This window comes from Fragaria vesca, linkage group LG6, assembly GCF_000184155.1.
Source record: "Fragaria vesca subsp. vesca linkage group LG6, FraVesHawaii_1.0, whole genome shotgun sequence".
In the NCBI taxonomy this organism is placed as follows: domain Eukaryota; kingdom Viridiplantae; phylum Streptophyta; class Magnoliopsida; order Rosales; family Rosaceae; genus Fragaria; species Fragaria vesca.
In genome coordinates, this window is record NC_020496.1 from 22,381,794 (window position 1) to 22,397,568 (window position 15,775).

At 40.2% G+C, this 15,775-nt stretch overlaps 1 protein-coding gene across 1 annotated transcript in view; it reads right to left on the reverse strand.

Annotated features, from left to right (window-relative positions):
- Positions 1-9,034, reverse strand: part of LOC101305583 — a 13,324-nt gene extending 4,290 nt beyond the window's left edge. Inside the window, exons 1-5 of the mRNA XM_004305618.1 lie at positions 6,693-9,034; positions 4,260-4,365; positions 4,072-4,147; positions 3,920-3,978; positions 773-2,962 (exon numbers count right to left, since the gene is read on the reverse strand). Of these exons, the coding sequence (XP_004305666.1) occupies positions 773-2,962; positions 3,920-3,978; positions 4,072-4,147; positions 4,260-4,365; positions 6,693-9,034 (4,773 nt within the window). The remainder of the gene's footprint in view (positions 1-772; positions 2,963-3,919; positions 3,979-4,071; positions 4,148-4,259; positions 4,366-6,692) is intronic.
- Positions 9,035-15,775: the final 6,741 nt, after the last annotated feature.

A 15,775-nucleotide genomic window follows, 5' to 3' on the forward strand; every position in this document is an offset into this window, starting at 1 on the left:
AAGATGTATTAGTTTCGTGGTCTAAAAGATATCCACGACAACTATAAATTTTCCAAGATTAATATCTAGATTAGACCTTTGCATATATATGGTCTACGAACTCACTTGGTTCGTTTTTATCGATGCATTTACGAACTATTTTGTCCGAATCGATAGTGAATTCTCTTGATTCACATGGACTTCGTTGTCCATTTAGGAACATAGTTCCGTAATTCTCATAATGGTAGAAGGGGGAAGGAATCTCCAAATTCCCCGGGTAAAAAGGAGTAAAAGAGTATGTTATTTTAATTTAAATTGCAGAAAGCACCAACTTTAATAATAAAACTTACTTTTCAACTTTAAATTGCAGAACTGATCGGTGGTGCAGGGGGGGACACGCTGGGGTGCAGGGGGGGCACGCCGGGGTGCTGTAGGGGGCACACTGGGGTGCTGTTGAGAGCACGCTGGGGTGCTGTAGAGGGTACGCTGGGGTGCTGTAAAGGGTGGCTCCGGAGCACCTAAGGTTTTTTTTTTTTTTTGTTGGAAAAAATACTCACGTTAGAGCTTCATGCTGATAACGTGTTTTAGGAAAAACTGTATATTTCATCAGAATAAGTGAGCTCCTTTTATAGGAGATTACAGATAACAAGATTACATGAATCTCTCCTTATTTTGTGGTACATGCCACCACAAACCATAACAATACTGACTAAGTCAACAACTGACTAGATAAACATTTGACTGAGTAAATATCTACTTTATAGGAACAATAATATTCTAATTATCCTATAACAGAGAATTCATTGCTAGATAAGTCAACAATGGACAGCTCAGGGAAATCATGACTACTTGCAGGCTTCCCAATTATGCCATGGAATGCATTCGACCGCAAAATGAGAACTCTCAGTTGTTGAAGTTTTCCTAACCAAGAGGGGAATGTATCTCTGATCTGATTATTTCTCAAATTAACAAACATCAACCTAGGACAACTGGCAATTGATCTAGGCAGCTTGCCTTGTAGCTGATTATGACTTAAGTCAATCCCCCTTAACCACGTACCTCTGAGTGAGCATAGTTGAGGAATGTCCCCGTGGAGATAATTGTTCTGCAGTTTCAGTATGTATAGATGTCTGAGATTGACAAAACATTGGGGAATCGTGCCATTCAAGTTGTTATTAGACAAATCAAGAATATAAAGGGCCTCCATAGTTGTGTTGCAAAATGTTGCTGGAATCTCTCCTCCATATTCATTGTTTGAAACAGAATAGACTGCCATTGACGGCCCTGGAATTGGCAGTGATCCTCGCATCATGTTTGAGTGAAGCTCTAAAGACATTAAAGAATGCCATGGAATAATGACCAGATTTTCTTCATACCCAGTTAAGTGGTTGTGAGAGAGGTTGAGAAACAACAAGGTTTCACCAGATGAATTCCACATCCATTTTGGTATTTGGCCTTGAAGATTGTTGTCAGATAGATCAAGATCCAGCAGTTCTCTAGTGTACTTCAAAAATTCCGGAAACTCTGTTAAATTGCATGAACCCAATCCTAGTTCTTTAAGCTTTGGAGGAATAGCACTAAATCCAGGTTTGATATGCACAGATAACTTGTTCAGCGACAAACGAAGTACCTTCAACTTTTGGAGCTTGGAAATGTCATCGAATTCAACATATCCACTCAAGTTATTTGCTTGGAGGTGAATATATTCAAGATTTCTAAGCTCGAATAGTGACCTGGGAATTGCTCCTTGCAGATTGTTCAATCGTAGGTCTAACAAAGTTAACTGGGTCAACTGCACGAGGCAAGATGAGATTTCACCACTTAGTTGATTTTGGCTCAAGTCTAGTTCTGAAAGGTGTGTCAGGTTAGCCAAACAATATGGGATTGCACCAGTTATTTGATTCTCGCTCAAGTCTAGTTTTGAAAGTTGTGTCAGATTAGCCAACGAACATGGCAAATCTTCCCTTAAGTTGGCATTCACAAGGACCAAGTGGGAAAGTTTGGTCAGCTTTCCGAACCAAGACCAGGAATCTGAAACTTGGTCACTGAAAGTATGAATAGTTGGAAGGACAGGGTCATAACTATAGTGATAAAAAGAAGAAAGATCAAGGGAATTGAGCTGGGTAAGGTTGGAAAGTGAAGATGGAACATGGGGATAAAAGCCACAGAATGAGATGTTCAACAAAGTTAAGGCACGAAGGTCTCCAATTGAAGAAGGTATATAACCAGAGAAAAAGGTTGCTCCAAGATCAAGTAGCCTCAAAGGACTGCTTCTGTTAAGGTCCTTAGGAAAGTAACCGGTTAGATAATAGTTATCGGACAAATCAAGTACTTGCAAGTTTGGTAGGTGGAAAATGCCTGCTGGGAGTAGCCCCTCCAAGCTACATGCTTGAAGACGGAGAGATGTGAGAGAAGACAGATTCACCAATGTATTAGGCACTGTGGAGCCTATCTCTACCCAAGTAAGATGAAGTTGTTTTATGCTGGTTAAGTTCTGAACTAGGCTTCTGAAGTCGGGCATTTTGAGAGGAGACTGGAAACTAGAAGACAGATCAAGGGCAGACAGTTTGGATAGAAATGAAATTTCTGATGGAATTTGGCCAGAGAATGAAGACACTGAAAGGTTGAGATATGTTAGACTAATAAGATCATGGCCTAACCTGGATGGTATTTGAGAGAAGCTGAAGTTATTGTCAGAGAGGTCAAGCCTCTGCAACTTAACAAGTTCAAACAGACTGCTGTTGGAGTTGATGGAACCATAAAGACAGCTGCTAGCAAGGTCAAGGCCTATAACATGGCCAGAGTCGTCGTGGCATTCGACACCATCCCATGAACAACAGTTACTCCTCTTAGGATCTCCTTCTGGCAAACCCCAAGATGCGACTTTTGGATAAGCATTGGGATCTTGGGAAGCAGACTTGTTTATCATGAAACTAGCTTTGAATTGCAACAAGGCAGAGCGTTCATCATCGTGGCAGAGTGCCTGTGTTTGTACAAAAGAAAAACAGCATGCAACATCAATGAGCAACAAGAGTATAGTATAATGCACAGAAAAGAAGTCACACCAGGATGATCCCATGATTTTTTTTGTTTTCTATGTGTATGTAAGTTTGTGGGTTTCAGATAACAGAGAACTTGAACTCCTTTATAAGCAACCAACAAAGCTTCTTTCAGAGCTGGGATGTGAATCTAGAAACCAAGTTTTCAGGAAATCTACAAATGACAAAGTAATTAAGGTCGTTTTTTAATATGATGATGGACCTCACATATGACAACGTTGGAAAGTATAATTAACTTCTAAACCCCGTTTACTTATTAACGTAGTGTGTCTTGGCATGGAGCTCTAAACAAATGTGAATGGAGTCTTGCTGCTACTGTCCTTTTGTTTGGTTTCTTATTCGAGCTGTTCAGCTTTAAATATGTTCTTGCGCTAGTTTCTGCTACTTTGGTTGTTGGTTCTTTTGTTTATATGTATTTCATTTCCTGTATTCATTCTCATAGTCTAGTCAATAATCTATGCTATTCATATCAGTAGTGTTTCCTTCCAGTAAAAGAATGTAGGTTTTGCTTGCTTTAGAAAGACTCAAATGTTATGATTCTCACCAACCTAGTTAAACCCATATAAAAAACGATCTGACTCCTCTAAAATGAGCTAATCTGTCGCTTTATAGCCACACTGAACACAACTACATAGAAGTTTCGAGTCATAAGCTGCCCGATTTAAATCGAACTGCACCATAGTTGATGAGACAGTGAAAGCACCATCTAAACACGGCAGCTCGCCTCGAATGAAACCTGAATCCTGCTATCTAGTTGTGCAGCATCCAGTTTGAGTGGTTGATCCGAAGCGTGTCCATTTTAGATAACAGAAACGAGCTTTTAAATGGCATTCGGGTACGTAAGATAATAATAGTTGGTTGCTTAATCTTTTAGTACTTACCACAAGCCCTCCACATAAATCTGCATAAGATGGCACATGAGCTGTGTATGCAAACACATCTGCAGAAAGTAATATACAGGTTTCAATGGGAAACTTTTGATGACATTAATTTGGAAAATCTGAATAAAAATGACTTATACAAGTATGCATACATTTGAACAATTGTTTTACAGTGTTGTAAATTGAAGCGAAGATATCCTTGTGAGAAATAAGTCCTGCTGGACCGGCCTGTGTTATAAGCATATTGTAACATCAATCTTCATAAGCAGTGTAATTTCAATAATATATGACTTGCTTGAGTGACAAAGATGCCATTTTCTTTGAGGTGAGGTTGTATGACTTGCTCATAGAATCTTTTGGTGTAAAGATTATTGCAAGGGCCTCCCTCAATTGGGTCTGGTACGTCTCTCACCTCAAATTTCTGTTCTGTTTTCTCCAACTCAGCCCTTTTAATCAATCACACTAATTAGCTATGGTTCAGTTCAGTATATTTATGAAGCATATATATGAATCCATGGTCAAATCACAATATTTAGGCCTTGTTTGTTTCATGGAAAATAGGCAGCATTTTCGGAAAGTTGTTCTTTTCTTGAGTTTGAGAAAGCCGAAAGAAAGAAAAGACTTTTCTAATTGAAGGGAAAATATGGGGGAAAATGGCTCTTTCTAAAATCCAATTGAACCACTTTCCTTCCTTTTTTCTCTACATTTATTACTCACATCATAATATTTTATTATATTTTTAAAGAATTTTCCCAATGACTTTTCTTGCGTTACCAAATATTAGAATGAAAACTTCTCTTGAAACTTCATTCCCGTTCACTTTCTCTTCCCATGGGAGAGAGGAATGAACTACTTTCTTTTCTGCAAACCAAACGAGGCTTATAGTGCAGCAAGAATTGATACTCACAAAAGCATAGATTTTGCAGCAGATCAGATCGAATGGTTCTAATCACATGTAATTAAGTGTTGAAATTGAGAACGAAAGTTATAAACTCGCGTAACTCAAGTTTATAACTAATTTACATACAAGGCATGACACAAAAACAATATCAGAACTCGATTTTTACAGAGAATTTGGATTAAGAATACAAAACGTACCCAAGCTAAATCAATTGTCAATATAAAAACTTAAAAACACAATCAGGAGAATGAAAGATTACAACCATGATGCTTATATTTCCTTGACAGAAAGAAACTTGTAGGTTTTTCCATGCTCATCTAATGCAGAGTGTAAGTAGAAATAAGTATGACACTAATATTAATAAGGCAATGTTCTTAACACGCTTTATTTATTTTTATAGGGAGTCATTTTAGTGAGAACTCTTAAGTTGAGGACTAGTTGAGAACTTTTCGGTTTATGATTTAAAAGACCTATTTTTCGATCATATTTTGATATCTCATTTGTTCAGTTTTTAGGTTTATATGAGTAGATTATTTATACAAATTTTCAGCCAAATTGGTGTTTATTAAGATAAAAAACTAGATCAAATTAATGGACGAATCAAATCTGTTAAATATGAACAATTCAAGTTCATAATTGATAAATCACACTTATAAATGCCTTAACAATTTTTAATATAGCTGAAAATTTGGAGAAATGATCTACTCATAAATACCTATAGACTGAACGGTTAAGATGTAGATATAAGATCGAAATGTGGGATAAGTTGAAAAGTCCTCAACTTAAACTTCCATTTTTATATCCACACATTTTAATTTTATTTATAAACTTTCTACTTGAATTTGTTTCATGATTGGTTCTCATTATAGATGAGATGTGTTAATAACACAAAAACATATGTGAATAAGACTAGCCAATCAATAATTATTCCTTAATTGTATTATAAATGATAAGCTCCCAGCACACTAGGCCCAACGCAACTGGAATCCGCCCAGGCCCATCTCATGACCGCCTAGCCCGCAGTAATTATTACTATTACTTTAAATTTATTTTTCCTTTTTATCCCCGTATTAGTCTCACACTTACACACTCAAGTAGAGCTAGCATTCCGCACAGCGTTGAAATCCATAGACAAATTTAGGTCAGAATCGATGAAATGGAAGTGTTTTGATTTTTTTTGTCTCTTGGACGGCAAAGCTAGCCAGATTGTCGGTTTCGATGCCGCTCCGGGAACCTGAATCCGACGACGGCATCTCCGGTGAGTTGAATTCAAAGAGATTCGAATGGAACTACTTCTAACTAACTATTTCTTGTGTTGAGACAGAGAAGGAAGAGAGAAGAGCCTAGCTCGGAAGTGTTTGGATTCTCGAAAGAGTTTGGATTCATGCAGCTGCCATAAACTCTGGTATGAATACTGTTTCTTTGGACTGTAGTAATATAATAAAAAGTTGGATACTCACATCATGACTTGCTAAAATCCATCAAAACTAATCAAAATTAACTTTATCTATGCACTAAAGCAGAGTCGGTACTAAAAGCAACGTTATATCTAGAATAGCACTTAGGCAGCTCACACCTCTTGTTATTGGATTTGATATATATATATATATATAGAACAAATATTATTACACCAGAGTCTGCAGACGATGTCTGTCTGCTCGAAATATACAAATCTTACAAACCAATACACCAATACACCATAACATACATAATGCATAAGAACAACATGATCATATTAGCCCCAACACTGCTCTAATTAAACAATAGCTTAGTTATTGTTCATGAACTCTGCCCTTACATGACTAAGTTCTGAACCCCCTCCTGCGCCTTGTGCTTCTTGTCTGCCGCCTCCTGCTGAATGTCTCTACAAACCAGTCATGCTTCTTGGCTGTCCAGAAGTTCCCCCCAACCATTCCAACTATTAGGCCAGCAATAGCTCCTGGTAGAACCACAAACCAATCTAGCTCAATATGAAACCCGGAGTCTTCGTCTTCTTCAAAGGTTGATGTTTGTGGTGTTTTGCTCTCAGAATCTTGACATTTCTTTGACAAAGATTTTCCACACAAATCTGAGTTTCCTTGGTACGTATCCTCTTGGAATGTATCAAACTGTCGACCTTGTGGGATAGGACCATAAAGCCGATTGTGGGTTACATTAAAGTATGCAAGGAATGTCAGTTGTGCCAGATCACTGGGGATCTTTCCTGAGAGCTGATTTTGGGAGAGATCCAACGATTCAAGAGCAGTCAAGTTCCCCAAAGAAGAGGGGATGGAACCATTGAGAGTGTTGTTGGAAAGATTGAGCAGATGAAGCGCTCTTAGGTTCCCAATGATACCTTGAATCTGTCCTTCAAATCTGTTACTTGAGAGATCTATCAGCCTCAGAAGATAAGGGGTCTTCAAATACTTCAATTCCACCCCTTTGCTAAAAAGTGTGATCGGGTAATCATAGTAGGGTACTTCTTGAACTTCAATCCCGACCCTGATAGGCTTATCGATGTAGGATACTTCATCGGTTTCATTAACAGATTTCATGGCATCCCAATTCTCCAAGTAGTTTGAGGGCAACATACCTGAAAAGTCATTGCTAGATAGATCAACAATGGACAGCACAGGGAACTCTTGGGTACTTGCAGGATTTCCAATTATGCCATGAAATGCATTAGACCGCAAACTGAGGACTTTTAATTCTGGAAGTTGTCCTAACCAAGATGGGAAAGTATCTCTGATCAGATTATTTCCCATATTGAGAAACATCAGTTTATAACAACTGGCTATTGATCTTGGTAGCTTCCCTTGTAGCTGATTATAACTCAAGTCAATCGCTTCTAACTCTGCACTTTTGTTTGAACACATTTGGGGAATATCCCCGTGAAAAGAATTGTTCTGCAGTTTCAATATCTCAAGAAATCTGAGATTTTCAAAACATTGCGGAATCATGCCCTTCAGGTTGTTGTTTGACAAATCAAGAATAGTTAGGGTCCCTCTGCTGCAGAATGCTGTTGGAATTTCTCCAGAATATTCATTGTTTGATACAGAATAGACAGTCATTGACGGCCCTGGAATTGGCAGCGCTCCTCGTAACATGTTAGAGTCGAGCTCTAAAGAATTTAACGAACTCCATGGAATAATGACCGGATTCTCTTCGAATCCAGTTAAGTGGTTGTGAGAGAGGTTGAGATGATACAAAGTTTCAGTACCAGCTGAACTCCACATCCATTTTGGTATTTGACCTTGAAGAGTGTTGTCAGATAGATCAAGATGCCTCAGTTCACTAGCGTACTTCAAGAATTCCGGAAATTCTGTTAGGTTGCATGAACCCAATCCTAGTTTTATAAGCTCTGGAGCGGTAAAACCAGTTCTGAACTGCACAGATAACTTGTTGAGCGATAAATGAAGTAAGATCAACTTTTTGTGCTTGGAGGACTCATTGAATTCAACATTCCCGCTCAAGTTATTTGAGTTGAGGTATACATATTCAAGATTTCTAAGCTCGAATAGTGACCTGGGAATTGCTCCTTGCAAATTGTTGGATCGCAGGTCTAACACAGTTAACTGTGTCAGTTGGACAAGGCAATCTGGGATCTGACCAGTTATTTGATTGTAGCCCAAGTATAATTCTGAAAGTTGTGTCAGATTAGCCAAAAAACATGGGAAATCTCCCCTTAAGTTGGTATCAACAAGGAACAAGTAGTTAAGTTTGGTCAGCTTTCCAATCCAAGACCAGGAATCAAATACTTGGCCAGGGAATTTATTGTTTCTTGGACCGTTAAAACCTGAATGAAAGAAAGAAGAGAGATCAAGGAAATTGAGCTGGGTAAGGTTGGCAAGTGAAGATGGAACACTGGGATAAAAGTCACAGTAAGCTATATTCAATAAATTTAAGGCACGAAGGTCTCCAATTGAAGCAGGTAGATGACCAGTGAAATTGGTTGTTCCAAGATCAAGCATCCTCAAGGGACTGCTGCTGTTAAGGTTCTCAGGAAAATAACCGGTTAGATAATCGTTATAGGACAAATCTAGTACTTGCAAGTTTGGTAGCTGGAAAATGCCTACTGGGAATTGCCCCACCAAGAAACCTCTATGAAGACGAAGAGATGTGAGAGACGACACATTCACCAACGTATTGGGCACTGTGGAGAATATCTCTACCCAACTAAGATGAAGTTGTTTTATGTTAGTCATGTTCTGAACTAGACTTCTGAAGTCGCGCATTACTAGAAAATTTGAAGACAGATCAAGAGCAGTCAACTTGGATAGAAACGAAATTTCTGATGGTATATATCCTTCAAATGCTGACCATGAAAGGTTGAGATATGTTAGGCTAGGAAGATCATAGCCTAGTCTTGATGGAATACCAGAGAATTGGAAGTGATTATCTGAAAGGTCAAGCCTCTGCAAGTGAACGAGTTGAAAAAGACTGGTGTTGGAGTCGATGGAACCATAAAGGCAGCTGCTAGCAAGGTCAAGGCCAATAACATGGCCAGAGTCGTGGTTGCATCAACACCATCCCATGAACAACAATTACTTCTTTGAGGATCTCCTTCTGGCCAAGACGCAACCTTCGGATAAGCAAAGGGATCCTGGGAATCTCGACAATTGTCTGTTGTGAAACTAGCTTTGAATTGCAACAAGGCAGAACGATCATCATCGTGGCAAAGTGTTTGCGTCTGTGCAAAAGAAAACCAGCATGCAAGATTAATGAGCAAAAGGAGTATAAAACAAGGCACATAAAAGAAGCTGCACCCGGATGATCCCATTCCCGTTCCCATGGAAAACTCTGCTTCTTACTTCTTAGTATGTGTATATATGTAGGTTTGTGGGTTTTACATTTCAGAGAACTTGAACTCCTTTATAGACAAACAACAGAGCTTGTTTCCTGATCTGGGATGTTGAACTTGAACTAGAAACCAAGTTGTCTTTATTATGTTTACCATGACAAAGTCAGATGTTTTTGGCTTGGAGCTCTTGAACAATTGTGCATGGTGTCTTGTGAATGTTTCCTCGTGTTTAGTTTTGATTTTGTGGTGACATTTGAGGGAAATACACATATGCTCCGGCCCTCGACTACTTTAATCATAATCTTCAAACTTATTAGTTTATTAAACTACAGCTTGGCTTATCATCCAAAGAAAAACCTTCACTTTTCTCGCTGCTGCTTCTAATCCATCTCGAAGCATTCACGGAGCCAGAGCTGGTGTAACGATCGGATCCAAAAAAATAACGATTGAAATCAATCGTCACTGTCACAAATTTCTTATTGAATCAAAGTCAAAACAATTGGAAAATTCTGCCGTCCGAAGAAAGAACTTACTACGAGCTTAATTAAAACAACTAGCTCACGCTAGAAAGATTTTTGGTCTAGAACTTACAACTAGTTGTTCAAGCCTTAACTGAAGTCTAGAACAAAACTGAGCCAAAGCATGCATGCACATCAAGTTCTGAACAACATGACTCAACCTTGACGGATCGATCGAGTACATTTCCTATATATGAAGCAGCAATACGAAGATGGATGATGGATCAAAATGACAAAGGTCTGAGCCTTCTCCTCCCCGGTGTGTCTCCATGAGAGGATCAACGTACGTAACATTTGAGACTAGCACATGTTAGAAAGATGATCATCTGTATCATCTATATTAGGAATGTTATTAGGTGTGAATATCTTTTCCTATTATATTTCTTGATTGTATATGTATTGTAAAGATAGTTTCCTTGTAGGATTCCATTACTACTTGTATATGTAATCGTGATTGAGAATCAATGAATCATTCTGGCCAAACTATCATCTTTTCATGGTATCAGAGCAGGAGTAGATCCTGACTCTGCAGCTGTTGCACTTTATCTCTCGTGCAACGATTTTTCTTCTCAATCTGTTGTACTCTATATCTAGTACAACAATTATCTTGTCTCCATGGCCAATAAAGATTTCAAATCATTCTTCATTGATCATCCTGATCATCCGTCATTGTTGATAGTGTTCAATCAATATAATCAATCAAATCAACCTATCCGGCAAAACGGTTTCTCCGTTCGCATTCCTTTCCCCAAGCAACTACGTCAACGTGCTTTGGCTATTTTGAATCACAAAGGACCCGATAGTTCAAGAGTCAATGTTGCTGTAACAGAACCAGTTTTATCTAAAGTCACTTCCCGCAACTGGATTATCGATAGCGGCGTGACAGATCATATCTCTTCATCTCAAGGCTCACTATTACACAAAGACAAATATCGTTCATTGCCTTCCGTATTGTTGCCTAGTGGAGAAAAGGCTAATATTGTTGCCAAGGGTTCTTTGCCTCTGACTTCTGAGTACTATTTGCATGATGTGTTGTGTGTACCTATATTCAAAGTTGATCTAATGTCTGTCAGTCAATTAACGAGAGACATGAATTGTTCTGTGACATTTTTCCCTTATTGGTGTATTTTGCAGGATCTGGTTTCAAAGAAGACGATTGGTTTGGGGAAGCAACATGACGGTCTCTATTATTTAGTGGCGTTAATGACAAGCATCATCAATTCAACCTGCTTGTCATTCCACAGTATCTTCTTCCAACCTTTGGCATCGTCGATTGGGTCATGTTTCGTCTGCTCCTCTAGATTATATTGCTAAGCACTTTTTGAATATTTCTATTCCTTCTACTTCAAATCATGTTTGCGATATTTGTCCGTTGGCAAAACAAAGTCGTCTCTCTTTTGGTACCAATTCTATCTCATCTGTTAAACCTTTTGATCTTATTCATTGTGACATTTGGGGTCCCTACAAACATCCTTCTCTTTCTGGTGCACGTTATTTTCTTACAATCGTGGATGATTATTCTCGTTTTACTTGGGTGTTTTTTATGCAACATAGATGGGAAACTCAGTCTCTGATTAAACAATTTTTTGCTTATGCATCTACCCAGTTCTCATCTCAAATTAAGAATTTTCGCAGTGACAATGGGGCAGAATTTATTTCCCTTCGTAATTTTTTCAAAGAAAATGGAGTCATTTTTCAGCATTCTTGTGTTTATACGCCTCAACAAAATAGGGTAGTAGAACGCAAACATCGTCATATTCTCCAGGTTGCTCGTGCTTTCAGGTTTCAAGCTAATCTTCCGCTAAAATTTTGGGGAGAATGTGTTCTCACTGCTGTTCATGTCATTAATCGTTTCCCCACTCCACTTCTCTATTTTCAAACTCCTTTTGAGCGTCTTTATTCCCGACCTCCTTCTTTTAATCATCTCCGTGTTTTTGGTTGTTTGACATATGCTACAAATGTCAAGGTTACACATAAGTTTGCCCCAAGAGCAATCAAATGCATCTTCATTGGTTATCCTGTTGGTCAAAAAGCCTATAAACTTTACGATCTCTCAAATCATAAAGTTTTTACTAGTCGTGATGTTGTGTTTCATGAAGATCCCTTTCCATATGTCTCTAATGAACTCGAGCCCAATTCTAACCCTCATGAGTCTGTCCACTGTCGCCCATTAGCCCATATAACAGGCCCAACCAGCCCATTCTCAAATCCACACACTCACCCTAATTTCAGTCAACCGGGTCACTTAGCCAATCATGACCCTCAATCTGCCTTGCGTCGTCCTTCTGCCAAACCTGTCTCTCCGACGCCGTCTCTTCCGGTGCAGTCACCTCGCGCCGTCGTCTCCCTCTCTCCCGGCGCCTCCATACCCCGGTCACATCAACCATCACCTCTTCCCGCCGACGGTGCTGCACTTCCCAATTCTGGCGCTGTCGCCGCTCAACCTCCTTCACACCAAACTCTCGGCTATGACCAGCCATCAACAATCGACCCAGTCGCACCACTTCCGGCAGAACCCAGCCTTCCGACAACCTCCCATCTTCCTCCGGTCGGCTCTGATCATTCAATCACCTCTCCGGTCGATCTTAGTTCCAATCCAACCCCAACCGTACCCACAGTCGCACCTGCATCATCTCCAGCTATTGACGAAGTCACACCTTTTTCGTCGGAATCCAATCCTTCTCTTCGTCGCTCTAGCCGCCCTGTTGTCCCGCCAATTAAACTTCGGGACTATGTTTGTTCTCAAGTGACCACGCTGCCTTCCCCAAATCGGGCGTCTCCTTTGCTTCCTGGTTCGGCTAAAGGTACACGATATCCATTGTGCAATTTTGTTTCTTATGATCGATATACTCCTGCGTATCGTTCTTTTATTGCACAGATCAGTCATGCTTCTGAGCCTCGTTCCTATGATGATGCTGTTCCCCATCCAGAATGGCAAGAAGCTATGCGTTCGGAGCTTCAGGCTCTCCATGATAACGGTACATGGTCCCTCACGCCTCTTCCCCCAGGCAAGAAACCTATCGGTTGTCGTTGGGTGTATAAAATCAAACACCGTCATGACGGTTCTATTGAGCGTTACAAAGCTCGTTTAGTTGCTAAAGGTTTCACTCAGATGGAAGGTGTTGATTACCAGGATACTTTCTCTCCTACGGCTAAAATCATTACTGTTCGTTGTCTCATTGCTCTTGCTGCTGCACAACGTTGTTCTCTTTCTCAATTGGATGTGAATAATGCGTTCGTACATGGTGACCTTCATGAGGAGATTTACATGACACCTCCACCTGGTCTTCGGCGACAGGGGGAGGAACACTTGGTTTGTCGCCTTCACAAATCTTTGTATGGCCTTAAACAAGCATCTCGCCAATGGTTTGCAAAGTTTTCAGAAGCAATCCAGTCAGCTGGTTATGTTCAATCCAAAGCAGACTATTCTCTTTTCACAAGAAAGCAAGGCAAGTCATTCACTGCTCTTTTGATATATGTTGATGACATTCTGATCACCGGTAATGATTCTGCTAGTATTGGTGCACTTAAGAAGTTCTTGCATGGTCATTTTCGTATTAAAGATCTTGGTGAATTGAAATATTTTCTTGGCATCGAAGTGTGTTCCTCTACACATGGCATTTTTATTTCACAAAGAAAATATGTTTCGGAAATTATCAAAGATGCAGGATTATTAGGTGCTGCTCCAGTTGATACTCCCATGGAGCGTGGTTTGAAATTATCCAATACAAGCTATGATGCACGGACACCTCTAACCATGGAGTGTCGGAGCGTCGGACGCTCCCCGACACGCCGATACGTACCGACACGGCCCGACACGGCGTCCGACACGCCACGTGGTGTGTCCGAAAAGTCAAACTTTTTCGACACGGTTGCGACACGTTGACCATTTCTCGACACGGCGTCGACACGGTTTCGACACGCCACATCACCATTTAAAAAAAATTTGAACTGACCTAACACAGAGAGCTAGAGGGAGCCGCACTTCTCTCATTCTTCCCATTCTTCCCAAATAGTTCCCAGAGTGAGAAAAGTTGAACCCAGCGACCACAAGCCGAACCCAGCCTCCAGCTCCGACCGACGACCTCAGACCGGCGACCTCTCCAGCCTCCGACCTCATATCTGTAAGTAATTCTTTCTTTTTCTTTTCGTCTTTCGACCTCAAATCAGTGTGGGTGTGGGTCTGTGGGACTGTGGGTTACTGGGTTAGAATTTGATATATATGTATATTTGTATGAAGATAATGGACTAAATGGAGGAAGGAGGTAAGTGCGGTGGGTGGGTGCACAGGTGTGGATCCGGGATCATATATACTATATATATATATATATGTGATGTTATGATGACCTATGGTTCAATTTGTTTATGTGTTAGACTGAGAATTCTCCATCTTTGTTCAATCAATTTATGCATGGACTAAAAATGGACTTACGGTATGTGGTGTAAAGTTTGTATATTGTGATTCAATTGCACAGGATGAGTACTTCTACTTCAGCAGCATCTACAGAACCTAGTGTCGATTCAAATGTGGAGGAAAATTTATCTGCGCCACTTTGGAAATATGTCACTAAGGATATAGTTGTTGATGTCGACGGTGTTGCAAGAGCAGGAGGAGGAAATGTGAGTTTCACTTGTAGTTTCTGCGAAATGAGATTCAATGGGTCACATTCTAGAGTCGAGGCTCATTTGCTTAAAATCCCAAGAAAAGGGATCAAGCCTTGCACCAAAGTCACACAAGCAAAAATGCAAGAGATGCAACAACTTCTTGATTGGTGTGCGCAGCAATTGCGAGAGAGGGCTCCTAATAAGGTTCCTTTGCCTCCCTCTTCTAGTTTTTCCGGAAGTGGTTCAAGCTATTTTCCATTGATGGAGAGGGATGATGAAGCAAAAAAGAGAAGAGTGAGTCCACAACTAGCCAAAGCTTTCAAGATTGAAGATAGGCAACAATGTGATGCTGAGATTGCGAGATTGTTTTACAGTAGTGGACTATCGTTCAATGTTGCAAGGAATCCTCCCTACCGAAGCTCTTACACCCGTGCTAGCAATATTCCGGGTTATGTTCCTCCAGGGTACAATGCTTTGAGGACCACACTACTTGATAATGAGAGGCGTCATGTTGAGCGGACATTGGAACCTGTGAAGAAGACATGGAAAGAGACCGGTGTGAGCTTGTGTTCCGATGGGTGGACTGATGGCCAAAAGAGGCCATTAATCAATATGATGGCTGCTGCTACAAACAAGGCTATGATGTTGAGAGCGGTCAATTGTGATGGTTTGCCAATCTTAATCATTCTATGATGTCACCTATATATGAGATGATAAGGATGGCCGATTTGGATAAGCCTTGTCTTCACTTGGTTTACGAGTGGTGGGATACAATGATAGAGAAAGTGAAGAAGGCAATTTATACTCCCAAGTTTGCCAATGTCTTATCAATTCATTGTGATGCATCAAGGTTTTATGATGTGGTGTACTCCACCTTGATTGCTCGGTGGACTAAGAGTTCCACCTCACTTCATTGCATGGCTCACTCTTTGAACCCAAAGTATTATAGCTCTCAATGGCTTGAAGAGGATCCTAACCGGGTTGCTCCACATAGAGATACCGAGCTCACCAATGAGAGGAGGAGATGTCTTATCAAGCTCTATCCAGATCCG